At 32.4% G+C, this 27388-nt stretch overlaps 2 protein-coding genes across 7 annotated transcripts in view; one reads left to right on the forward strand and one right to left on the reverse strand.

The window, feature by feature from the left end:
• Nucleotides 1–22452, forward strand: part of LOC127731069 (polyribonucleotide 5'-hydroxyl-kinase Clp1-like) — a 70591-nt gene extending 48139 nt beyond the window's left edge. The window contains exon 13 of the mRNA XM_052239920.1: nucleotides 21990–22452. Within this exon, the coding sequence (XP_052095880.1) occupies nucleotides 21990–22104 (115 nt within the window). The 3' untranslated portion in view covers nucleotides 22105–22452. The remainder of the gene's footprint in view (nucleotides 1–21989) is intronic.
• LOC127731070 (alpha-2A adrenergic receptor-like) overlaps nucleotides 195–27388 on the reverse strand; it is a 64652-nt gene continuing 37458 nt past the window's right edge. The window contains exons 1-4 of one of the 6 annotated variants that reach the window (XM_052239922.1): nucleotides 9026–9570; nucleotides 4573–5496; nucleotides 1139–1262; nucleotides 195–665 (exon numbers count right to left, since the gene is read on the reverse strand). In XM_052239922.1, coding sequence (XP_052095882.1) covers nucleotides 562–665; nucleotides 1139–1262; nucleotides 4573–5469 — 1125 coding nt within the window. In that variant the 5' untranslated portion in view covers nucleotides 5470–5496; nucleotides 9026–9570 and the 3' untranslated portion in view covers nucleotides 195–561. The other 5 variants (XM_052239925.1, XM_052239924.1, XM_052239926.1 and 2 more) reach the window with 5 other exon arrangements.

Genomic DNA, 27388 nt, shown 5'->3' on the forward strand with positions numbered 1-27388 from the left:
AATAAATGATGACATTCCGGATGGACAAGGTTATGTATCAATGCGTACCAAACTGCTAAAGGACTCCTCTTACAGAGAAATTGAGTTCAATTTCTATACCCCGAGATATCATCTTGGAAGCAAATGATAAGTTATAGTCTGCGATAAGGCAAGAATTAACACAGACACATACAAAAAATATAACAAAAACAGTATGCCCATCACGGGTACCCGCCGTGTTGTTAAAGACAAGTAAAAACTCGTTGCGATATTGAAGGAAAGGAAGACGAAAATGTGGCTACCATTGAATGAGCGAAACAGACAGCTTATATGCCTGATATGAGTTATTTGTACATATGTTCGTTTGTTGTATCCTTTAGTATTACAGTTCGACAGGTATGAATTTATGAATTTATGGTTTGGCTATCGCATACTTTTATTCTTGGATTGCCTTTATTCTCTTTTTTAACATAACCACTACAATAGAATATTATTGTAACACAATTACAACATATATATTGGTTTGTCTTGTTACTTTATCAAATATCACACTAACTCATGACACATTCCCCTAAGGCCGTCTTATTGTATATTATCCTTTGATATTTTTGTATTATCTGCGTTATTTTCTATTAGGTCAATTCTTTCCCTGAGATCTACATCTGTTTTCTGGACGCTTTCACATGCTGAAATTGAGAAAAAAAAGATTGATGACCACTGTATAAATGATGGTATTTAAATATCTCTATATAACACTCTATAATTTAGATCTGTCCTCAGATAGGAGTATTATCATTGTTATAAACTAAGACACCGAATACTTTGTTCACAGTGTGTATTTAATATATATATTACATTAAATAGGTCAATACAAACTGACATTTTAAATAAGATAATTTAAAGACAAGTAGCTCGTCACAAAAAATCTGTTAAGAGTTATACTGAATATACATGACTTACCAAGTATTCTTTTTGGGGAAATATGAGAAAATGCTGATTATTGTATACATACATTGCCATGGTATCTTGGTAACTTATATTTTGGAAGTAGATTGTCATATTGTTTTTATATTTATATGTTGCAAATCCTTCTATTCCTACAGTTTATTTTATAAGAACCATTTTTATCGTTAATTCTAATCTTGACTGTAAATCTTACCCCTACTACTACTACAGCAGGTAAACTTTTTCAGAATTTCTAAGTAGCCTCTTTTAAAATCGGGAAACCGAAATGCATAAATAACTGGATTGCAGGCGCTGTTTGTAAATCCAAAATAATAAGCCTGAAACAAGAAATGCAATATAAATCTATAAATCGGTAAATTTGTTTCCCACTAATCAATCAAAAGCAATAGAATACACAACGTTATATCTAAATCAATCATTTATCATTGACTCATTTGTAATATTTATCCATTTTTAAACGTTTCTCGGTGGAATAATTAATAAACGTGTTAAAACAGCACTCAATATTGTCTTGAAGCAAAACGTTGTCTTAAACTGGAAACATCAAAATGCTTGATTTTTCGATTGATTAAACTATTGCTACTTTTGGTGAATGTGTTTTTTAACAGACAGCCAACGTTTCGATGAGAAACAATTGTGTCCTCCTTCTTGTCGGTGTGTGGCTTGATTTGTATAGGGAACATCTTAATTGATACAGGTTTTTGACGAAGAATGAAACGATAATTATCTTAACTTTACGCTGATATTTATTTATATGTTCTTATCACTGAATATTTTGAGTATTTGACGATCTTGAGTCAATTAGATATCAATCCAATCTAGAGAAGAAAATATTGGTTTAACCATAGATAATGTCTATACGATATGCCAAGCCCTAAATACAGATAAAATATATAATCAAACTCATAAAATAAAAACTCATCAAAGATACCAGGCTTATCATTTGTTTGCCTTTATTTAAAGTGTTTATTTTTATTTGTCTCGGTATATTTTTAACCTTTTTGTTATTGTGCTATGGTCATTTTTGTATTCTTGTCTTTCCTTTCTGCTTATGTACTTTGTCTATATGTGTCTATATGCCATTTTGTTTTCTTTGTTTAAATAGTTGGTTTTTTTAGTGATTAAAATTATTGCACAATGTTGACTGCTGTATTTTTGACATTTTTACCTACTATGTCTGTTTGTTTTGCTTACAAATTGTTGTCAATATAATAGAATGCTATATGACTGTCATACAAGTGAGAGGCTTAGCTAGCTATATAACCAGGTTTAATCCACCATTTTCTACATAAGGAAATGCCTGTACCAAGTCAGGAATATGACAGTTGTTTTCCATTCGTTTGATGTGTATGAGCTTTTGATTTTGCCATTTTATAAGGGACTTTCCGATTAGAATTTTCCTTGGAGTTCGGTATTTTTGTTAATTTTACTTTTTTGTACACCTGACGTGCTTTTCGTCTACATAAGACTCACAATGGCACTCGAAATAAAAGCTGGAAGGCCAAATAAAGTATGAAGTTGTAGAGCTCAAACAACCGAAAATTTTGTGCCAAATACTGCACTAGGGCAATCTATAATATACGGTAGAAAACCTTAATGCTTACAATAATTCAACATTTTATGTACAGGAAATGTTATAAAACATTTACTTATCTAAATTATATAAAAAGCATTGTCGAAATATTCAAACAACAAAAAATAGCAATTACTAGTAATGTGAGTGAACTCACTAAAAATTCCTTCCGAAAAGCAACATGTTTTACCGGGGTAATATTCCTTAAAGCACATTCTCATGTATAATTTTACATCTGTATGAAGTTTTCACAATCTCCATTCACATAATAGATACCAGGATTAAAATTTTGCACAGCAGATTTGCGTTTCGTCAACAAAACACCAATCACTGACATTCGAATCAAAAAAGTTAAATTTGCGAAATAAAATACGAAATTCAAGAGCGTTGAGGACCCAAAGATCTGATGGGTGTGCGAAATACAGCTAAGGTAGTTTACTCATGGAAAATGTTTAGTATTTCGAAAAATTCTGTTTTGTAAATTATTAATTTATATTTATGACAATATCTATAATATCATGTCAATACAGAAGTGCTAACTAATTGGCTGGTGACTCTTTTAGGGAGGAAACCTTCACTAGCAGTGGCATCGACCGAGTGGTTGTAAATAAACCCATGATCCTGATACCAGGATTAGAATTGTGTACGCCAGATACAAAATACTACAAGGAGGTATCACAAGTCTGTTAGTTAGCACTCTTGTTAGGACATAACATATCACTGATGATTAAATGTTGAATTAAACAAAAAACCAAAGTTTCTCTACCCTCATGATGACTGACCTTAGCCAAATTGTTTTGGCTCAACTAGTTTGAAGTTTGAGTTTTTTGTGTTATTAAACGTCGAAATACATTTAATTTAACAACTGTTCAGATTAAAATGCAACGTCTGTCGTCCAAATAATACGCCGGATATATTTGAAGAGCTTTACAGCCAATGGATTTTTGCCGCAGCTGGTAGACGTTTTGGCCCCTAGGGAAACACAATTCCAGTAGTTAGCATTCTCTTGTTACGATAAAATATCCTTGAAACGGAAATTTTCTGTAAATTTACTGATTATTCAATGTTGAATTATTCGAAAAACCAAGGTTTTTCTACCACCACCAACCTTAGCCAGATTTGGGACAACTTGTTAGAATTTAAGGTTTTCAATGCTCTCTATTTTTGTATTGATTTGTTAATCAATCTGGTTTGACTCAAGAGCCACCGATGAGTCTAATATAGACGATAAGCGCGTCTGACTGAAGACATTATAAGCCCGGTATTTCAATGAGTTTTATACCGTATCATAGAATGCTCGTTGTTATTGAAAGCAATTTAAGATTTGGTAACTATATTGATTGGACCTATTCCATCAAACGTTTGGTCTTGAATAAAAGGATGCTAGGTGAACATTGAAATCTGCTTCCTAACAATACTAGAGTAAGAGTTGGCTTGGCCGAGAACTTAACTTAACTATAAAAGAGCTGACTTCACTATTCTGAGGAGCAGCATAAAAACAATAACAACAAATTGAATAGAGATTTCACGGTTGTTAGATATTTGATAGCGTGTGTGTCCTTTCATGATTTTCGTGATAGATGGTTGCTAATTCCATATACATTAAGCTGCAAATAGGAAACTATTAAGACCAACTGAAAGATAAAAGTCACCTCTCCAAACATTTAACGGAGGTTATTACCATTTTGTAAACTGCAGAATACCTGTATTTGTGTCAAAGATGACTACAAATATGTTCCATTTGTTGTCATAGCTATAATAGTTCATTCATTATTAACTGACTAACCGGACGTTTATTATTAATTTCAGCACAGCTGATTCCATTGGTGAAAGAGGAATTTGTATCCTTTTGGAGCATCTATTCATCATTTGGTTTTGCCGGGTTTTGTGTGGCAAAAGCTTCAGCTTTCTGACCAGTGATTGTTAGATAAGTTTGTTATATTCTAGGTATTGTATTGTCTTTTATTATCTCCCTCGTAATACTTTACCTTTTTTATCAGTATCTACCGTAAAAATAAGTTGTTATTTTATTAAAGTTATTTGATTTAACTTACTAATGGATTTAGAAAGGCTGGAATGGAATCCTTGTCCGCTTCGAAGAAAACATAGTTCGTGTAGAATAAGTATGGAAGCCAACATATTACGAAACACGCTAAGACAATAATTAGGGTATTTATTGCAGCTTTCTCACCAGCCGTTCTTTTTAAGCTAGAATCACTGCGGGATGACTGACGTCTAAAGACAGCAGTCCCTCTTATTATATAAAATATCTTCAAGTACATAATGAGCATAATTATAAATGGAAGTACTAAGTTTATCAATAAATTGCTCAAAGACAGGATTACAGATTTAACTGTAAAAATCGGATATTTCGGACCACATTGTGTTGTTTTAACTTTATATTCAGCTTCAGTTAAAACAAATGTTGTGACGAGGGCAAAAAGAACTGCCCATATCCATGATGCTGCAATCATACCGTAACAAACACATCTTTTGACAGGTCGTTTTTCACACTGTGATAATCGTTTTACAGATAGGTATTTATGAATACTTATATACATCAAACTATGAATAGACGTAAACAAAAATACCATGTTAAGGATAAGATTCAAGCTACAAAAAAAAGATCCAAAATGCCATCCCTCGTGAATAAGAGTATAAAGCGAAACAGGAGCAACACATACTGCTGTCATTACATCAGAAAATGCAAGATTAAAAAGGAATAAATTGGTGCCGTTATCCTTTCGCTGCACGTCCTTATCCAGCAGAATCGCTAACATGACCAGTATATTTCCTATAACTGCAAATATAATAATCAGTATTAACCACACACTAAATACAGCTGTTAATGTTACACCATAGTAATCCAATCTAGTTGTACCATTTGTTATATTACTGCTGTTTTGCATGATAGTTGTGTTGACATCAAAGTCTAAACCACCAAGCTCCATAGTCAGTTTCAACTTACATTAAATAACCTGCAATGAGAGCATTTTTTTTTAGCTTGTGTCAAAAATTCTTTCAATATCATCAGCTTTCTGTTCGGCATTAAAATGCATCAAATATTTGCCATTTGATGTTATGCAATTAAGTAGTCGGTTTTATCTAAATATTCTTTTGATTTTAAATAAATAACACAGAAAGGATTACGAGATTCGTCAAATTGAAGTGCTTAAAAGAAATAGTTTTCAAGTATATTTTCAAATGCTAACATATGTTTTTGATTCTTCTTACCAGAATAAAAATAAAAAACTGCGGGCTTTACTAGTGAGGCAAGAACTAATTATTCGTTTTGAACACCTGATTTCATCTCCGGTTTTCATAAGACTCGTTTTGCTCAGCTTGTTTTCTGTTTTGTTTTTATGAATTGTTTTTTGTTATTTCGCCCTGATATTTCCAACTGTAGTATTTTTTTACTTTTTTGTACTAATGATTTTTTTTATTATTCTTGGCATCTTCTTGTGTCGATTTTTGTTAGTTTATTGGTTAGATGATATATTGTCCTATAGATGTCTTTATTTTTTGTTGTATGGTTGCTGTCTCGTACAATTTCTAAAACATGGTAGTGTCAGCTAAGTTAAAAACTATATGATGTTAGAACATACTCACCCATTCTTGTCCAATGGAAAATCAGTATTTTCCCTTCTATTTTTCATAGTACATGGCTTTCCATGTGGGATGTATAAAGACACACCCACGTTTATTTTGATCTATAAAGAGGTTAACTCCTAACTAGCCTACTGCCTGTCGATACATTTATTTTTGGCATTGCACAAGTCATGTCTTCTTTGACTGTCCATGACGTTAAAATACTAAATCCCTGGGATGTGTGTTAGTTGATTTTAGTCTCTGATGCATGATTTTTTATTATTAATTGTTTTTGGCTTTTAACTAGTCAGTAACTGCGAGTACTCTCAAATCGTACTTTCTTGTTTATGACCTGTTGATACTAATCGTAATGCTTTTTTGTTATTTAATGTTATTCAGGGTTATATCTGGTCTATATACCAGCTTTGATAAGTGTTTGGTATTACTATAAATTTTCACTTCTTCGTACTATGAACATCAAAATTATTTATTTTGTAAAAATATTGCCTTTCTCTATCTCAACTGTACACGTATACCTAACAACAAAATTATTTTCATTTACCTGTGTTTAAAGTAATTGCAAATGGATGATATTTTGTTCAAGTATATTTTTTTTCTTAAATTGTTTAACATTTCACAGCGTATAACATGTTACTTTAATCATTTTTCCCTTAGTTTACTTATTTTGTATTTGCATTGTATCATAGATCAAATTTATTTGTTCAGTGTATGTTCACCGGTGTTAATATGTCTTTTGATTGAGTTAAGCCATTTCAATCGATATTTTATAGTGTGTGTTTTTATGTTGTGATGTTACACTATTGTTTCAGATAAGGATGAAGGTTTCGTACCATTAAAACGTTTAAGCCCGCTGCAATTGTTTGCACCTGTCCTAAGTCAGGAATCTGATGTTCAGTGGTTGTCGTTTGTTGATGTGGTTCATTAGTGTTTCTCGTTTCTCGTTTTTTGGGGCCCTTAATAGCTTGCGGTTTGGTGTGAGCCAAGGCTCCGTGTTGAAGACCGTACTTTGACCTATAATGGTTTACTTTTATAAATTTTGACTTGGATGGAGGGTTGTCTCATTGGCACTCATACCACATCTTCTTATATCTATATAACATTGTGTGCGTTTTAAAATAATGGAATTCTCGATATATAAGATAAAATTGTACCTGTAGCAGAAGACATCTCCATTTTTAAATAATTTATCCTTTTTTGTTATCACAAAATTATCTCATTGCTCTTTCATTCCATTAATTGAAATAACCATTAAAATGATTTACATCTCTTTTACTTACCATGTTTACATTTCAAGTGAGCTGATATCAAAATTTGATTATAACAATGTGAGGCTAATTTTGCTATGTCACTCGAAGGTGTGAATATGTTCTTAATTGGTCAAACAATACTTGGTCATGTTTTATGAACATTTAAAACCCTCGGCTACGCCTCGGGCTTTAAATATTCATAAAACATGATCAAGTATTGTCTAACCTATAAATAAGATATTAACCCAGACTGAGATAAAATGTTGTGGACAATGTTTTCTGTACGTTATAACCGACAAAACAATGGACTGCTTTTAATAGAACTGCTATGCAATATTTCATGCATCAATGGTCGTTTATTCAAATCAACCTTACATCATTGTTCATGCTGCCGAACCAATGATTGTCATATATAATATATATATTGTTAAATGTTACAAAACTTCACTGTTTTATTTGCACTTCGCCGTTTGATCCCATGCTACTGCTATTTACCAAATCATAAATATTATTTTGTTTTAGTTTACAGTTTACCAAGAACAGAACACTTGCTGACGGTATGTTATATGATGACACCAAAAAGCAAAACAATTTAGATGATTATTAGTCCATATCTGAGATGGATGATATAGGGTAACAGGAAATACTTCCCCCTTCCATCAAAGAACCTAGTTTTAATTAAATTAGAATCAAAGATACCCGGCTGAATATTTGGTACGCAAGATGCGTGTTTTGTCAGCATAAGGCTTTCATGTAGGGTGAAGGTTGGCGCCTATTAAAACGTTAAAACCCGCTGCATTTGTTTGCACCTGTCCTAAGTCAGGAACCTGATATTCAGTGGTTGTCGTTTGTTGATGTGGTTCATAAGTGTTTCTCGTTTCTCGTTTATGTATATAGATTATACCGTTGGTTTTTTTGTTTGAAAGGTTTTACACTAGTCATTTTTGGGGCCCTTTATAGCTTGCTGTTCGATGTGAGCCAAGGCTCCGTGTTGAAGGCCGTACTTTGACTTATAATGGTTTACTTTTACAAATTGTGACTTGGATGGAGAGTTGTATCATTTGCACTCATACCACATCTTCTTATATCTATTGAATCAGAACAATTGGAAAAATAAATGAATAACGAGGTTTCAGAACACTAAAAATTCCAACAAATTGTGCCAAGTCTGTCTCATGCCACGAATGCCAGGTTGTAGAAAAACCATTGTATTTCGAATGATTCAATGGCAAGGTTTGTTGTTTATCAAAGTAACATAGGATTAATGGCTCAAGGAAAAGTATCAAAAAACCCATACGTTTACTTCTCATCAGGCATCCATCAAGCAGAGTTCGACAAATTAGATTTTTTTCTACATTGATTTTTTTTCAATGACATTTTATCTTTGACTTTTGTTATTTATTTTAAACCATTTTCGTTTCCTCTAAAATAGTAGATTATACTAAATAATTATGCAGAGAGTAAGATAATACTTACTCGATATTTGTGTGTGTGTTATCAGTCTTGTAATATGTAAATAAACGACATGATAATGACATGTAGAGATCATCCGACTTTAAAAAGTATTGTTTGTTTTTAAATTTACCTGATTACACACCTGTATTTTTAGAAAATATGATTTACATAATAAAGAGAACAAAATATTACTTACTATCCTCTAATCTGTAATAACAAGAAACTGCATATAGGAAAATCCAACCTAAATATAATTTATTCTATTATTATCTGTTGTATGATTCACATATCGTTCCAATCAATGAACTGTTTTAACATGGTGGATTATTTAAACACTTATTTGCTCCTGCATCATTACATGTTTTAAGTTTGTATCAACTAAATGAAATCCAATACTGAAGTCACATGACAAACATCGATCGAATGTGTGTAAGAAATACAAACAAATCCTCTTTTATAGATTCAAGAGTCATTTCTACTATTTTGTTGTAATCGATCACCACACTATTAAAGGTCAAAGTGTGGAAACGGAACTGAACCATTAACTTATGTTTCGGTCATACGGGAGTCTCTCAACCAAGGCGCCGACACTTGGTTCAATACCAAGTTGCAGAGGTTACATTCTACATGTATCATACGGAGGAATTTCTGAATTAACAGATATGTGGAGGCCCTCGATGTGGGACATGCTATTACATCGTTGAGGGAGAAGCTTTTATATTCACGTACGGGGATATTAGTTGATGTGAACGCAAAAATCAGTTTTAAATCTCGGAATTTGATTTATTGTGCTACTTGTCCAACCTGCAAAAACAAAAATGAATTGGACAAACCGTGATTAATTATTTAGCCGTGTAAGAGAGCATAGATATATATATATACAAGAGATCTGTCCGTACGACACAAGCCAGATAGTGAATATTTTACTGTTACTTCCCTGATTTGCAATGACAACGTTTATATTGTTATATTGTACTATGGATGTTAACCATGAATATTTTCCGTTAGGAGTGAAACCGATAAAAATAATGTAAACGATTTTTAATACAACGAAATATTTGCATTTTCATCTGTTATTTCCTATATATTTGAACTAGTGCGTTTTCTAATTGAAATTTTTATATTTCATATTTAATTTATATAATCCAAACAAATAAGAAAACACCATATACATGCAAATATTATCCTTAGAATGGTTGTTGAATTACTACAATTAAAACAGACAGTTTTAACATCGAACACTTTTCTGATTTCTAAATTTGTAATGGGTAGTGTCCCCTTCACACTATGATATTGATCCAGATGAAGAAAAGAAAAGAAACATTCTGTCAATTGTCGGCGAGTAAGGTGCAGTTACGAAGAAAAACGATTAATATCTATGCCAGAGACCGTATCCAAAGACAGGACAAACACAGAATAAAAAATGTAAATAAATCAATAAACAGACAAACTTCATAAAAAGACAGCGCGAACTCCAACATAATAATCGAAGGTGAGACCAAGTGCTCTGGAGGATTGTGGATATTAAGAAGTAAACTTGAATTGAGCGTTTCCACAATATGTGGAACCTATACATTATTATAAAAGCACCATCTTTTGTATTTTTCCTTAGACCACTTTGACATGCAATGTAACTTTGTCCAGTTTTGTGCGTCGAAACAATCTTAAAACGTTGCTCGTATTTATCGGTTTTTCTTTGTACTGACGTGATGTGTAACATACCTTTCTTAAATTGTCCGTTTATTAATAAGGAGATTATTACGAAACTATGGTTTCAACACCCTCAGACAAAAAATGAAAACAACACGTAATAAATTGCATGCGTCCGAACCACTTTAGCTATTATTTCAGGTCCGGTCAAATAGCTCTTCGCATGTTTCGGTACATTCTTGGCTTTCAAATCTTTGGCTATGAGCGTTCGTAATGAAGGCAAATCCAGAAAAAGCGCTTCGCTTTTATAAGTGTTAATTTCAATTTTTGATGAGTTGCTTTACTTAATATGATCAGAATGCTCCTCTACAGTTAAAACAAATTCCTCTTATTTACTTTCAGTGTGAACATATCTCTGAAACTTCCATGATTCGCAATACTTCTCTTGCTTATAGTCACAGTTGTATTTTGTATAATAAATTATAAATATAAGTTATGGTCAAATTTGCCAAGTCATGTCATACTTGGTTCAAAAGCAGGGACGGACAAGATATCAAAAATGTGTTGGCCAATTAAGAGATAACTGTATTGTAATTGAAGTTTTGCGGACGTCCATCGGTAGTTTTACTGTCGCAAATTAAGTTTACCTGGTCTCGCGTAAAAACAATTTGCCATCGAACAAAGTAATCATAATGTCTTTCCAACTGATCTTTACAGGTTTTTCTCATGTTGTACTGTTACACCACTGTCACAGGCTATGGGATGGCTGAGCGTTCAAAATATAAAATTAAGATGAGGTGATATGATTGCCAATGAGACAACTCCCAAACAAAGACCAACTGACGTAAACTATATTTCACCTTACGGCCTTCAACAATAAGCAACATCCATACCGCACAGCAAGCTATAACAGGCCCCGAAATGGCAAATGTTAAACATTTCAAACGAGAAACTAACGGCCTGATTTATGTAAAAAACAATAAACGAAAAACAAATATGATATACAGCAACAAACGACAACCACTGAATTACAGGCTACTGAATTGTGACGGGCACATAAAAATGTGGCGGGATTGAACATATTTGCAGGAGAAAAACCTTTCTCCTAGCATACAAGCATGTTTAAACCCGCCATATTCTATTCCTGCCTGTCCCACATTAGAAGCCTGTAATTCAATGGTTGTCGTTGATTGCTGTTTTTTCGTTTAAATGGTTTAACATTTTAACATGTTGTGGTCTTTATGCTATACGTTATGAGTTTGTCTATTTCTCAAATACCATACGTTGATCTGACCTATAGTTGCTTAAATCAACGTTACTGGACAATGTTTGATATTTGTTTCATTGGCAATCATACCACCTCTCCTAATTTTATATTACTTCACAAACGTATAACTGAACACTTGGTAAGGAAAATTGATGTATAAAATAGCTGTGTAAATAAGACAATAAAATTGAGAATGGACATGGGGAATGTGTCAAAGAGACAAGAACCCGACCATAGAGCAGACAACAGCCGAAGGCCACCAATGGGTCTTCAATGCAGCGAGAAACTCCCAAACCCGGAGGCGTCCTTCAGCTGGCCCCTAAACAAATATGTATACTAGTTCAGTGATAATGGACGACATACTAAACTCCAAATTATACACAAGAAACTAAAATTAAAACTGATACAAGACTAACAAAGGCCAGAGGCTCCTGACTTGGGACAGGCGCAAAAATGCGGCGGGGTTAAACATGTTTTTTGAGATCTCAACCCTCCCCTATACCTCTAGCCAATGTAGAAAAAACAAACGTACAACAGTACGCAAGTAAAACTCAGTTTAAGAGAAGTCCGAGTCCGATGTCAGAATAGGAAACAAAAGAAAATAAACAAAATGACAATAATACATAAATAACAACAGACTACTAGCAGTTACTGACATGCCAGCTCCAGACCTCAATTAAACTGATTGAAAGATTATGTCTTCATCATATGAATATCAGGCACAATCCCTCCTGTTAGGGGTTTAGTATTATACCATCATAAAATATATGAGAAGAACATAACCCGTGTCATGCCAACAACTGAAATCTGCTTGCCAGTGGCATAAGATAATTTAACTTGAAGGATACACAATTAAATGTATTTTGTAATTAATTATTATAATTTATTTTTATTCAGTGTAAACAAACGCTAATAAAACAGTTATGGTCAGCTTTTATTTGTGGACTTTTGGAATTTTCAACCCTTGAATGATGATTAGAGTTGGGGTTAACCACTCGGGAAACAACAATCATCAGGTTAGCTATGACTTAAACAAAAACAATTCAATTAACATCATTTCTTTTATGTCACGGTATAGGACAATGTCATAATTTTGTTGAACTATTATTATTTGTTTGAAAACTGACTACGGGAACGAATATATGATGGTCTTTTACATCACTGTCACCAAATATTTGCATGAGGTCTATGAAGAATTAAAATGAAAATCGATTTCTCACGATGTCTTGCACGTAGAAATAGTACATATTTTCATCATTAATCAATAATTGCAGACATAGCTCAGTTTCGAAATTTATGTCATTGTTCAGTTCCAAAACCTACAGGTGAAAGTTTAACTCTATGTTCGTATTGTGCATAATTTGACACTTAACTAAATGTTTGTTGTTGAATTCGGTGAATCTTTTCTGGGTAGCAAGCAGTTGAGATTATAAATAACGAGGTTTAGATCTCCATTTATCTCCATTTAGCATTTAAATTGTTCGTAATAAGTTAAGATATTCCAGACTTCGTTTGATAATTATTTTGTTGTCTTCTTGCTTTATGTTGCTGAGCTAGAAAAATGCTTAATATTTTGATGGTCAAGCGCTTCATAAAGTAAACTACAAAGTTTTATCCATCTAGATAATCTTTTATCAGTTTTAGTTTTGTGAGGGAGTGTGTGTTAAATTTTTTTTAGTCAGAATAATTAATTAAACATTTGTGGTATCCAGTAATTGCCACAAAATGAGTACTCTACGTCTGACTGAAAAATGTGTATCTAATAGAAGCTTAATCGCAAAAAATTTACTAAATTTCTGTTTATATATTATCATTCATTTGGATGAATTTTATAGTGCACAAAAGGAACAAGCTATACTATGCAATACACATGCATTGGATACTATGAGTTAGGCCAATCGATTGCACTGTAATTTCGTAAGTGATGGTACGGTCAAAAACATTTCGCGACAATCAAAATATGATTTCACTTTAACTTCTACTTGATTAATTGCCTCTTAAAGGTTACACCTAATATTTTCATATCTGGCCATGAATAAATTTTTGAAGACATACATGTAAAGATGGTTTGTAAATTTGGTGTCTTAGTTTAAAATATTGCACTGTTTGATACTGCATATAATAGTTTTATTTATGTATGCAAAAATTTTATTCTGTCAGAAACGTGAAAGATTCACAAGGCAAGGACATATACAATATTTAATTAAGTTCAATGTAAGAAAAAAAATGAACCTTTTTTATGAGACTGGCCATACCCATCCATGATATTTGTTATTTGTCTTAAACCAGGACCAAACCAAAAAGATCGAATATTATATTGTTCACAAACTAAACATGGGTCAGAATATGGGTTGACCGTACATGAAACGTCTGCATAATTAGTAGAACAGACTATTAGATATAGAATATCAATACATGATACGAAATCACTGCACGCACACGGTAAAACCAAGATCAAAGGAACAACTACCTTCTTGCTGTTCTTCATCCCAAAGTCACATTTGGGTATAACGACAGCCATTTTGAATCTTTGATTAAAGACAACAGGAAGTTTTCTAGATGAAGTAGAAATTCATTTTAAATGTTTGTAGTGCTTTTTGAATACAAGGACACAATTAATTACCGAGAATTCCCATCTGCACCTTGATTGACAATTATTGTTACATTCACGTTCAAACATAATACACAGGAAACAAATCAAAAGTTTAACAATGGCCAGTCCATATCATAATAAGTGTTATTAGAAGTAAATTGTGAAGGGATAAATTGTATATGTCTCGTAATTACGACCAATAAATTACCAACCAAAATGTTTGCTAGAATAACAAAAATATTTATGGCTAAGACTTTTGTAACAAGGTTTTTCTACCACTCAGGCCAAGCCGTTTAAAAGCACGATTTCCACAACCTTTTAGATGTTATCTATTTCAAGGATGTTCAAACTCGTAGATAATTTAATCCACCATTTTCTACATGAGGAAATGCCTGTACCAAGTCAGGAATATGACAGTTGTTTTCCATTCGTTTGATGTGTTTGAGCTTTTGATTTTGCCATTTGAAAATGACTTTTTGTTTTGAATTTTCCTTGACGTTCGGTAATTTTACTATTTTACTTTTTGATTTAGTTTTCAGTCTTGTTTTTTGTGCTTGTAATTTTTTTTATGCCTATTTTGATTATACCGGAAATGATCTTGTCTATCCATAGTCATATAAAAAGGTGTTTCAAATAAATTTAAAAATTTTACATTCGATCAGGTATCAGGTTTAGAATATTTACATGACTTATGGTGATGTCTCAAGGTTAGATAAGAGTCAATTACCAAAAAGGCTTATGCAGGATGGAGAGTTTTCTCATTGGCACTCATACCACATCTTCTTATTTATAATTATGCAGGATTCTTAATCATTTATATATCTTATCAAAGTATTTTATAAGTAACACGACGGATGTGGAGCAGGATATGTTACCCTTTCGGATCACCTTAGATAACTTCGGGTTTTTGATGCTTCCTTCACTGTACTGGATACCAACATTACCTTAATGTTTACAAATAACTATATATTGCTGGATCTGCCAAGAACTCAACTAAACCTCTTTCAAAAATTTAAACACCAACTGCATCAGATCTCAGAGAAGGACTACATAATTTCTGTGAAACGTCCTCTCCAAGGGCGGTGTGAATCCGGTATGGATATTAACAAATCTCAAAGATTTAAGTCTCTTTCTTCTTGTAGTAGTATATAATCAATATGTGATTGCTCTACCCTTTATACATGAAGTCCCTCTTCTAAACTAAAAAAAAATTCAATACAGATATAAGAAGATGGGATATGAGTGCCAATGAGACAACTCTGTTTTGTATCTTATGCATAAAGAAAAAAGATGTTACTTTGTACTATGCCAATGCATATTAAGTGTGAAAAAGAAATCAGTATCACACATATATAAGCGATTTATACAAAAGCCGTTGGGTATTCATCACATTTACACGGAGCTTTATTCACTACCCCATCTAAAACTTCATTATCTCTACATTATCTGTACAAATTATGTTTGGAAACCACTGTTACAAACCCCCATTCAAACCAATACAAACTATCAGTTATCATCTCGGATAAATAGATGAAAGGGAGAAAAGATCCTTTTTAAAACTTTCCTTTGCCAGCAAAAATAAGTACTAGCTTAGATTTCAACTGGAGTTTTTTAAGTTAAAAAACTTGTGCCATAGACAAAGAAAGGTATTAATTTAATTATGTTTATTCTTAATTGTACAATGTAAGTTCTAAAGGTTTATTGAACAATATAATTATATATATATAACATATATAATTAAGACGTAGAAACCATAAATATCATAGCAGTTTCAGTCTTTTGTCACAACAATAGAGATTTCTTTTGGTTTTAATGAATACATTTTTGTGAAATTAAAAAATTGAAACACATCACCTTTAAGAGGAAAACAACGGAACAACAGAAACACTGAACTGCAACAAAACCAAGCGCCAACATACATCAAAACGGACTATTTGATAACAACTGCCATATTCCTGACTTGGTACAGGACATTTTAAGAAAAATGATGGGTTGAACCTGGTTTTATGGCTAGCCAACAGCATAACTTAAGAAAATAAGCACAGGTTTATGTTTTATATAAATGAATATTTAATTGATACTTTAATGTCAATGTTTGTGTATGCCATATTGAAATAAATTACTTGTTTCAATTTTTGTCCATCAAAATAGGATTTCATAGATTTCCAAAAATGTATTGAAAATTTTTGTTCACTTTTCCTGAAGGCTAGTATAGGCAAAAGTAAGCCTAAATATACCAAAAAGGTGTGTGTTTTGTTTTAAACTGAAATCTTGCACATCAATCAAAGTGGTCAGCATTTTTACAATTAAACAACAGTGGAACGTATCAATATGATCTATTTTCTACAATTCAAGACACTTTTTGTAAGTCTCTTTTAAGATAATCGTAATGCCTGTGTCAGTGTTGTGTATAGAGACAGGTAAACGCTCCTTTTTGTTGCCATATTCTGATGTATTTCAATTGATAAAACGATTGTATCGCATAGGATCATGTAAATTTGGTTTTAATAAAATTGAGAATGGAAATGGGGAATGTGTCAAAGAGACAACAACCCGACCATAGAGCAGACAACAACCCGACCATAGAGCAGACAACAACCCGACCATAGAGCAGACAACAACCCGACCATAGAGCAGAAAACAGCCGAAGGCCACCAATGGGTCTTCAATGCAGCGAGAAACTCCCGCAACCGGAGGCGTCCTTCGGCTGGCCCCTAAACAAATATGTATACTAGTTCAGTGATAATGGACGTCATACTAAACTCCAAATTATACACAAGAAAGTAAAATTAAAAATGATACAAGACTAACAAAGGCCAGAGGCTCCTGACTTGGGACAGGCGCAAAAATGCGGCGGGGTTAAACATGTTTTTTGAGATCTTATATTGCACATGAATTAATTGAGTTGTTTGTTTTAATAGAGCATCCATATGTCAAAAACAAAAGTACTTTTTTTCACATTTACCTTACCAAAAATACATCAAATATCTTGTATAATTCAATTTTTTTGGAAGCTTGCATTATTTGTTATTCTGATGAGTTAATTTTCAAATCTCTTCCTTTGAAATTCATGGCTAGATTCTTATCAAATGTACTTGAATTGTATATGTATGTAGTAAATTCATGTAGCGATAATGTGGATTTATTTTATAAGCAATATGACTGGCTGTAATTGTATAACAATATTCATTTCTTCTTTAATAGATGTTTCAGGAAGCAAACTGTAAGATACTTTTCTGACACTGAGACTGGCATCATTACTATATTCATAGATATCTGAATAGGTCAATTTCAGTACAAGTAACGATGATAGACTAATGACATTTGGAATCAGAACCATATGCTTAGTTTTCTGTGTATGTCCGTTTAACTATAAGTACTGATAATAGATTATTGATTGATTGGTTGGTGTTTAATGCCACTTTCAACACTATTGTACTATTTCCTGGGGTCAGCTTTTATCGGTGAAGGAAGATGGAATGCCCAGAGTAAACTGACAATCCCAGTCAATTAAAATTGGAGTCGAGCGCACCTGTAACATGCAGGATTCCAACTCACAACCTCAATGTTGACAGGCTAGTGGTACAGTAGTTAGAGTACTTAGACTGCTCAGCCACCGAGGCCCCTCAAAAGATTGTTGATATTTGGAAGCAAATTTTGAATTAAGAATTGTGGTCTGACAGTCTGTATATATTTTGATAATTTTCAATGACATTGAACTTTAATCTTCAAAAAGTAAAAACATTTCCAATGCAGAAAAGTTTGCTCATATCATAAATGAGTATTGTGCTTAATGCAAAATTCACCAAATTATTAGGAATGGTAGATAGTCTTAGGGTCTGATTATATATCTTCTTTTCCCCTTAAAGATATGAAGCTCTTTCATTTAACCAACATGCTAGCTGCATGGTAGGCAAGTCTTATCTGTGTGTAAAAGAATGTATGTATAAAATTCCTAAGTAAAGCTTTTTTTTATGTATTTTCAGGAACTGATATTTTACACCATGTGTTTAGTGTCAGTACTGCTAAATCAATAGAAGATGCTGTGTTGGGTGTGATGTCAACGGCTATATAGTTATGTAGGTACAGTATAAGAGTGGAATCTCTACGACTATGTAGTTATGTATGTACAGAATGTCAGAGTGTAATGTCTACGGCCATGTAGTTATGTAAGTACAGAATATCAGAGTGTAATGTCTACGGCCATGTAGTTGTGTAAGTACAGAATGTCAGAGTCTTATGGCAATGGTCATGTAGTCATGTTAGTACACAGTGTTGGAGTGGAATGTCTACGACTATGTAGTTATGTATGTACAGAATGTCAGAGTGTAATGTCTACGGCCATGTAGTTATGTAAGTACAGAATGTCAGAGTGTAATGTGTACGGCCATGTAGTTATGTAAGTACAGAATGTTGGAGTGTAATGTCTACGGCCATGTAGTTATGTATGTACAGAATGTCAGAGTGTAATGTTTACGGCAATATAGTTTTGTAAGTACAGTGTTAGAGTGTAATGTCTACGGCCAAGTAGTTATGGAAGTACAGAATGTCAGAGTGTAATGTCTACGGCCATGTAGCTATGGAAGTACAGTGTTAGAGTGTAATGTCTACGGCCATGTAGTTATGTAGATAAAGAATGTCAGAGTCTTATGGCAATGGTCATGTAATTATCTGAGTACAGAATGTTAGAGCGTAATGTCTACGGCCATCTAGTTATGTAAGTACAGTGTTAGAATGTTGTGTCTATGTCCATGGAGATATGTCAGTGATGTCTGCTTTTCTTAACTTAAGGGTTTTGATTGCCTTATAGCATACATCAATAAAGAAAAGATAAAATTGAGAATGGAAATAGGGAATGTGTCAAAGAGACAACAACCCGACCATAGAGCAGACAACAGCCGAATGCCACCAATGGGTCTTCAATGCAGCGAGAAACTCCCGCACCCGGAGGCGTCCTTCAGCTGGCCCCTAAACAAGTATGTATACTAGTTCAGTGATAACGGACGTCATACTAAACTCCAAATTATACACAAGAAAGTAAAATTAAAAATGACACAAGACTAACAAAGGCCAGAGGCTCCTGACTTGGGACAGGCGCAAAAATGCGGCGGGGTTAAACATGTTTTTTGAGATCTCAACCCTCCCCTATACCTCTAGCCAATGTAGAAAAAACAAACGTACAACAGTACGCACAGTAAAACTCAGTTAAAGAGAAGTCCGAGTCCGATGTCAGAATAGGAAACAAAAGAAAATAAACAAAATGACAATAATACATAAATAACAACAGACAACTAGCAGTTACTGACATGCCAGCTCCAGATCTCAATTAAACTGATTGAAAGATTATGTCTTCATCATATGAATATCAGGCACAATCCCTCCTGTTAGGGGTTTAGTATTATACCGTCATAAAATATATGAGAAGAACAATACCCGTGTCATGCCAACAACTGGTTTTAGAATAAATATGTTTAATTCCGATGCAAAGACCCTATACGTGAATCAATATTAAAGCCAAAATATGCAATCTTTAATGACCTGACAACAGTATCGTAACTATATCCCTTCTTAATAAGTCTGTTTAAAGTTTTTGCTTTTGAGGTGAATACTGACATTTTTGTGCTTTGTAAAGAATATTACCATAAAAGATTGGATGTGAAATACCCGAACGTATAAGATGTCTGCATGTTGAGTTATATTTACGAATGCTGTCCTTATACCGATGATAAAATTGAGTAAATGTTTTGACTAGTTTATGATATCGAAAACCCTGGTGTAATAATTTTTCAGTAATATATAAATTTCTCTCGCTAAAATCTAATACGTTGTTACATACACGAGCGAATCGTACAAGTTGTGATATATAAACACCATAAGATGGTGACAAGGGAACGTCACCATCTAAAAATGAATAATTAACGATAGGAAATGAAAAATCATCTCTTTTATCATAAATTTTTGTATTAAGCTTCCCGTTAATGATATAGATATCAAGATCGAGGAAAGGACAGTGGTCATTGTTAGTATTAGCTTTATTTAAAGTAAGTTCAACAGGATAACTTTCTTTAGTATACATACTGAAGTTGTCATTATTGAGAGCCAATATATCATCCAAATATCTAAAAGTATTGTTAAATTTTTGTATCAGATGTTGTTTCGATGGGTCTTTGCTGATTTTAGTCATAAATTGTAACTCATAACAATACAAAAACAGGTCCCCAATAAGTGGTGCACAGTTAGTCTCCATTGGAATTCCGATAACTTGACGATATACGGAATCTCCAAAGCGAACAAAAATGTTATCAATGTATTTTTAAGGATTATATATGAAATTCTGAACTTTGAATTGAAATATTATAATTTTATAAATACGAAAAGTATTGTTCAAAAGTAAAGGAAGTTATATTATTTTGCAATAACTTTACTGTCAATAGAACCTTTTGTCTTTAAGTCTTTAAAGTTAATCATTTTCAAAATCAAGTCTTCAGTGAGCGTACACATAGGCAGACATATTTTATCTAGTAAGAAATATTGTGCATTCTGGACAAAGTAGTTGGAATTTTTTTCACACAATTTCGGTCATTTTGAGAGGACTTAAAAGTTGGGGCCCTTTTTTTTTAAACTGTCGAAATTATTCACACTAGATTCATGGCATCAACGAATTTGCACTATCTGTTTCATCTCATTTACCTTTTTCTAAAAACGTTCAAGAATAATTTTTGGAATGCAACAGTTTAAAATTGAAATGATTTTAATGACATAAAACGGTAAATTTCTCAGAAATCGCCAACTCTTCATTAGATTTTGAAGACGAATTAAAAACCAGAAGTTTCATGTTAATACTAAAGAACGAGTGATTCCTTATTCATTTCTGGGATTCGTTCTGTTTATCAAATTGACAGAAAATTGCCGGATATTTAATTGTATTACCTTTGAAAGTGTTTGAATATAACAGATGATAGTTGCACTTGTTTAATTTAGCATGAAATCATTTTGCATTTTACGATTAAATGTCTTATCTGAAGACAATTTCACGCATGCGTATTACATAGTAAATAAAGCATACGTTTGTCTTGTGAAAAAATTACTTTTTTCTAAGTATATTAAAATTCAAAGTTCAATTTTCAAATCAGAATTGACGATTGTCTTTGCTGACAAGAAATTAAATAATGAAGAAAGTTGTCATGGAATTATAATTTCTTTACAATATTAGTCCTGAGCTTGTGATTACTGTCAGTTGTGAATTAAAAACACAGGTTACAAGTAATTAGCGATCATTCGCCAATATTTCTCAGAGGCATTGATATGGTTATTAGAAGGGCTCTCAGGATTGTCATTCTATACTGGAGTGGCAGTTTTATTACCGGAAAAGGATGACAAAACAAGTGAAAAATGGCAATTAAGAAACCTGATCTCAATGAAATTATTTCTGTTAAAAAAAAACCCCATTTGACCTAAATCCCAATCTGCCGTTTAAAATAACAATGACAAATAACTTTCAGATTCGGTCTTGACTGGCAAATATGACTGTTTTCGAACCCTTGTACATAACCATAAAGCAATAAAATTATTATGTAAACTGAGAAAGTTTTGTGTTTTTAAAAAGTGATCGCTAAAATATAAATCAATATGAGTTTATTTGATGAACAGATCAGGGATAGATCCAGATAAACAGACAGCAACAGTATTATCACCTTCACCAGAGAAACTTCCATCATCAATATTACTTCTCATGGACATGCAGTTTATGGATATTGATATATAATATCAATTTATAATCAATACATGCAGAAAAATTTATGGACAGGAATATCTAATATTACTCTGTTTTAACAATTACCACCCAGTGGTAGATATTCTATGTACAAATATCTGGTCTGTGACTATCATTTTAACAGGGATATGTTCTTTATGGACTAACCTTTATTTATTGTCCTCCTCGGTGGATTATGACCTGTGGACTTAACCCGATTGGTGTAGACAGTCAGCTTATATTGTTACCAAGACCAGAAAATTAGGACTGGGTAAAAGGGATAACAGTGATGCTAAATGATTAATGTTATTATTTGTTGTTCAATATTTTAATTATTGTCATCCATTCATTTTGTGTAAGTGTATTAAAATTATGGAATATCATATCTTTGCCTGATGTTCATAAGCGGCAATGAAGTTGTAACATCAAAAATTTTGTAAATGATATTGAAAATTGCGTAGTGCCTTTACACCTACATTTCCTATCCGATTTTTATGAAGTTGATATCAAATGTTTATTTAAGGAATATTCCACACAGGCTAAAACTAGCGTCCATCAACTTTTTAATGTTATGCTGATTAGAAAAAGAAATTAAATGAAAAATTGCATCATGCCTACATTTTTCTTGTCTGAATTTTCTTTAGAAAATTCCAAAAATAAAAAAAAAACTATTGGAACTATTGCCCTTTTGACAAATAAAATATTTACTGGCATTTGGAACATAGGAATGGTGTTCTTTTCGTTTTTCATTACTTAGAAAACCTCTATTCCCATCCATTGTTTTAATTAATATATTTTTAAATGAAGAATGACTTTTATACCTGCCTGTACGGATGATTGTGATTCTGTGTGTATGAATGATTGTGAGTCTGTGAGTATGGATGATTGTGATTCTGTGAGTATGGATGATTGTGATTCTGTGAGTATGGATGATTGTGATTCTGTGAGTATAGATGATTGTGATTCTGTAAGTATGTAGCTTTTTGTATTTTCTTCATGGTTATTCTGTTCTACAATCTTGATGTCATTTACAGTATCAGTACAGGCAGCAAGGTGATGTATTTATCTATTTTTATACTGGTAGACAGAAAGCAATATTCGTTTTTCAGTATTGAAATTTTTTCTAAAATAAAAAAAAAGAAACTATGTCGTTTTATTCTATCATTATTCCCTTGCAACATGTTTTGGATTGAAATCTATATATCCTGCCACCCAATTAAGTCACATTTGATGACAATCTAAAATAAAACTACTATCAGTGGAAGCTTTACAGTCAAACTACATATTTCTTAAATGCTCAATCTTTGGTTTCCTGTATAGTGTTTTGTTTGATATTTGTGTTTTTTGTTGTTTTTAATTTTGGCCATGGTGTTTTCTGCTTTTATTTGATTTATGGTTTGTGATTGACTCCTTGGTAACTTATCCTTCCTTTTCACTTAGTTATTTGCAGTTGTACTGACTGATGTTTTAGTCTGGGAAAACAACATACTTTTTAGCTTTTGTCTTCAAACTATCTCTCTGTGTTATTTGTATCTTTGGTAATTTTGTTAGTTGATTTGTTTATACCATGCATTGATCTGAGTTAAACGTCCAATGAGATAATTATTTGTCAAAGACCAATTCACAAGATATGAACAATTACACGTATGGCCTTGAACAATGAGCAAAATCCATACTGGATAGTAAGCTAAAAAAGACAAAATGTGAAACAGTAAAAATGAGAAAGCCAATCGCCAGATTTATACTACAGCAATAAATGAAAATATATTATGTTAGACAGTAATCAACAACAACCACCAGATTACATGCTCCTGGTTAGGAGACAAAAAAAGGATTTGATACAATCTTTGTGAGCGCTCAACTCTTCTTTAATCTGGGACAGTGGTGCAACAACACGACATACGTGTAAAAATCAGTTTATTAACGCTTATGGGTACTAAGTATAAAGCAAAAAGAATAGGACTCATAAATTATTTGAAATAAGAGTAATAGCAGTTACTAAATGCTAGTTCAAAACCCAACTTTAACAAATAAACCATGCTTTCCTTGAATAAGATATCTGTCAGTACACTGCAAACATATTTGGGCATTTTTAGTACTGATAAGAGCAATATTCAAATTTCCCTACTACAATGCTAAACAAAAAACCTATAATCACAAGTTTATTCAAAGAAAAAATAAGTTGCATATCATATAGATTTTATCTTAGTTAACGAGCTCTATATAAAACATGACTATCATAGAAAGAATGTGACATTCTGTCTGATAAGATTGTACAGGTGCAGCCAAACTTCCAAAACGAATGTTTGTATCTATGAAAGAATTTAGAAAAGGTTTTAAGTAATTTGTAGTAATGAATACCCTGACTTAGAAATTAAGTTCCTTTTTGGAGTTCATTGCATTCTTTCAATTTAATTTTGTTTTCGTCATGGTATTGTTCTCTCGGCATGATTTTATTTGTCACTCAGGTGTCTTCTGTCCTTTTTTACACAAACAGAGACGAATTTTCGTTCCATATTGTTTATTTTCCATTTTGGACGGTGATTTTCCCTTGGCTGCTCCTTTCGATGTTTACTTTTTCAGCCTCGTTTACCATGCTTATGTCCATATTGGCATTTCAATTAACTTAATCCCTGTATTCCTGATAACTTCTTAAAATTGAGGCAATAATAATTTACCGATGTAAAAATCTACTTAATCCAATAAGAAGATACAAATGATCTTGTCACTATAAAAGTTAGCATCGAGTATAGATTTTGATATGTAAGTTTATTGGAAATTCCATCAATTAAAACAACTACTTTCGAAATCTTTCGATATGCTGCACCCATATTATGGAACTCACTGTCCGAAAACTTCAGAAATGTCAATTTTGAAATTTTGTTCTCAATTGTAATGGGAATGATTGCCAATGTGACAGTTGTATATGAAAACAATAATTCTTAATATTCTTACTTTTATTGTTATTTGAATATATGTGTAAGACTCCAAAGTGCGATGGTACTCTACAGTACGATGGTCACGCTAAAGTACGATGGTGTACGCTAAAGTGCGATGGTGTCAAACGCTAAAATGCGATGGTTGTTTGTTCTTTTAAGTGCGAATATATGACATGCTAAAGTGACCGAAAATAAGCTGAAAAAATACCAAAATCTATCTAAGGTCAAATTTGTCTGATGGAGTTGAAACCTTAAATTCTGTTTAATTTCATATTTTATGAACAGCAAATTTTAGAAAGGTTTATTATAAATCATGTCAGTACTGCAGAACTGACTACTGAGCTGATAATGAAAGTCTACCAGCAGAGGTATTGACTTTTGAAAAAAGTAAAACTCGCTAGAGAACATAAAAGGAAGAAATACTAATATAATAGAAACATACAGTGTAAAAAGTACCTGCTAGAGAATGACCAGTCAGATAGTAAAACACATGCTAGACGGCATAAAAGAGAACAAATAGCAAATAGATAAAAAAAAAAAACTTGCCAGAGAATATAAGGAACAATAAGTTAACAAACAAAACCTGCTAGAGAATTTAAAGAGAATACACAGTAAGTTAATAAAACCAGCTAGAGAATATAAAGAGAATACACAGTAAGTTAATAAAACCAGCTAGAGAATTTAAAGAGAATACACAGTAAGTTAATAAAACCAGCTAGAGAATTTAAAGAGAATACACAGTAAGTTAATAAAACCAGCTAGAGAATTTAAAGAGAATACACAGTAAGTTAATAAAACCTGCTAGAGAATTTAAAGAGAATACACAGTAAGTTAATAAAACCAGCTAGAGAGTTTAAAGAGAATAACAGTAAGTTAATAAAACCAGCTAGAGAATTTAAAGAGAATACACAGTAAGTTAATAAAACCAGCTAGAGAGTTTAAAGAGAATACACAGTAAGTTAATAAAACCAGCTAGAGAATTTAAAGAGAATACACAGTAAGTTAATAAAACCTGCTAGAGAATTTAAAGAGAATACACAGTAAGTTAATAAAACCAGCTAGAGAGTTTAAAGAGAATACATAGTAAGTTGATAAAACCAGCTAGAGAATTTAAAGAGAATACACAGTAAGTTAATAAAACCAGCTAGAGAATTTAAAGAGAATACACAGTAAGTTAATAAAACCTGCTAGAGAATTTAAAGAGAATACACAGTAAGTTAATAAAACCAGCTAGAGAATTTAAAGAGAATACACAGTAAGTTAATAAAACCTGCTAGAGAAGTTAAAGAGAATACACAGTAAGTTAATAAATCCTGCTAGAGAATTTAAAGAGAATACACAGTAAGTTAATAAAACCAGCTAGAGAGTTTAAAGAGAATAACAGTAAGTTAATAAAACCAGCTAGAGAATTTAAAGAGAATACACAGTAAGTTAATAAAACCAGCTAGAGAGTTTAAAGAGAATACACAGTAAGTTAATAAAACCAGCTAGAGAATTTAAAGAGAATACACAGTAAGTTAATAAAACCTGCTAGAGAATTTAAAGAGAATACACAGTAAGTTAATAAAACCAGCTAGAGAGTTTAAAGAGAATACATAGTAAGTTGATAAAACCTGCTAGAGAATTTAAAGAGAATATACAGTAAGTTAATAAAACCAGCTAGAGAATTTAAAGAGAATACACAGTAAGTTAATAAAACCTGCTAGAGAATTTAAAGAGAATACACAGTAAGTTAATAAAACCAGCTAGAGAATTTAAAGAGAATACACAGTAAGTTAATAAAACCTGCTAGAGAATTTAAAGAGAATACACAGTAAGTTAATAAATCCTGCTAGAGAATTTAAAGAGAATACACAGTAAGTTAATAAAACCTGCTAGAGAATTTAAAGAGAATACACAGTAAGTTAATAAAACCTGCTAGAGAATTTAAAGAGAATACACAGAAAGTTAATAAAACCTGCTAGAGAATTTAAAGAGAATACACAGTAAGATAATAAAACCTGCTAGAGAATTTAAAGAGAATACACAGTAAGTTAATAAAACCAGCTAGAGAATTTAAAGAGAATACACAGTAAGTTAATAAAACCAGCTAGAGAGTTTAAAGAGAATACACAGTAAGTTAATAAAACCAGCTAGAGAGTTTAAAGAGAATACACAGTAAGTTAATAAAACCTGCTAGAAATTTAAAGAGAATACGCAGTAAGTTAATAAAACCGGCTAGAGAATTTAAAGAGAATACGCAGTAAGTTAATAAAACCGGCTAGAGAGTTTAAAGAGAATACGCAGTAAGTTAATAAAACCGGCTAGAGAATTTAAAGAGAATACGCAGTAAGTTAATAAAACCAGCTAGAGAATTT

This window comes from Mytilus californianus, unplaced genomic scaffold (assembly GCF_021869535.1).
Source record: "Mytilus californianus isolate M0D057914Y unplaced genomic scaffold, xbMytCali1.0.p SCAF_2, whole genome shotgun sequence".
In the NCBI taxonomy this organism is placed as follows: domain Eukaryota; kingdom Metazoa; phylum Mollusca; class Bivalvia; order Mytilida; family Mytilidae; genus Mytilus; species Mytilus californianus.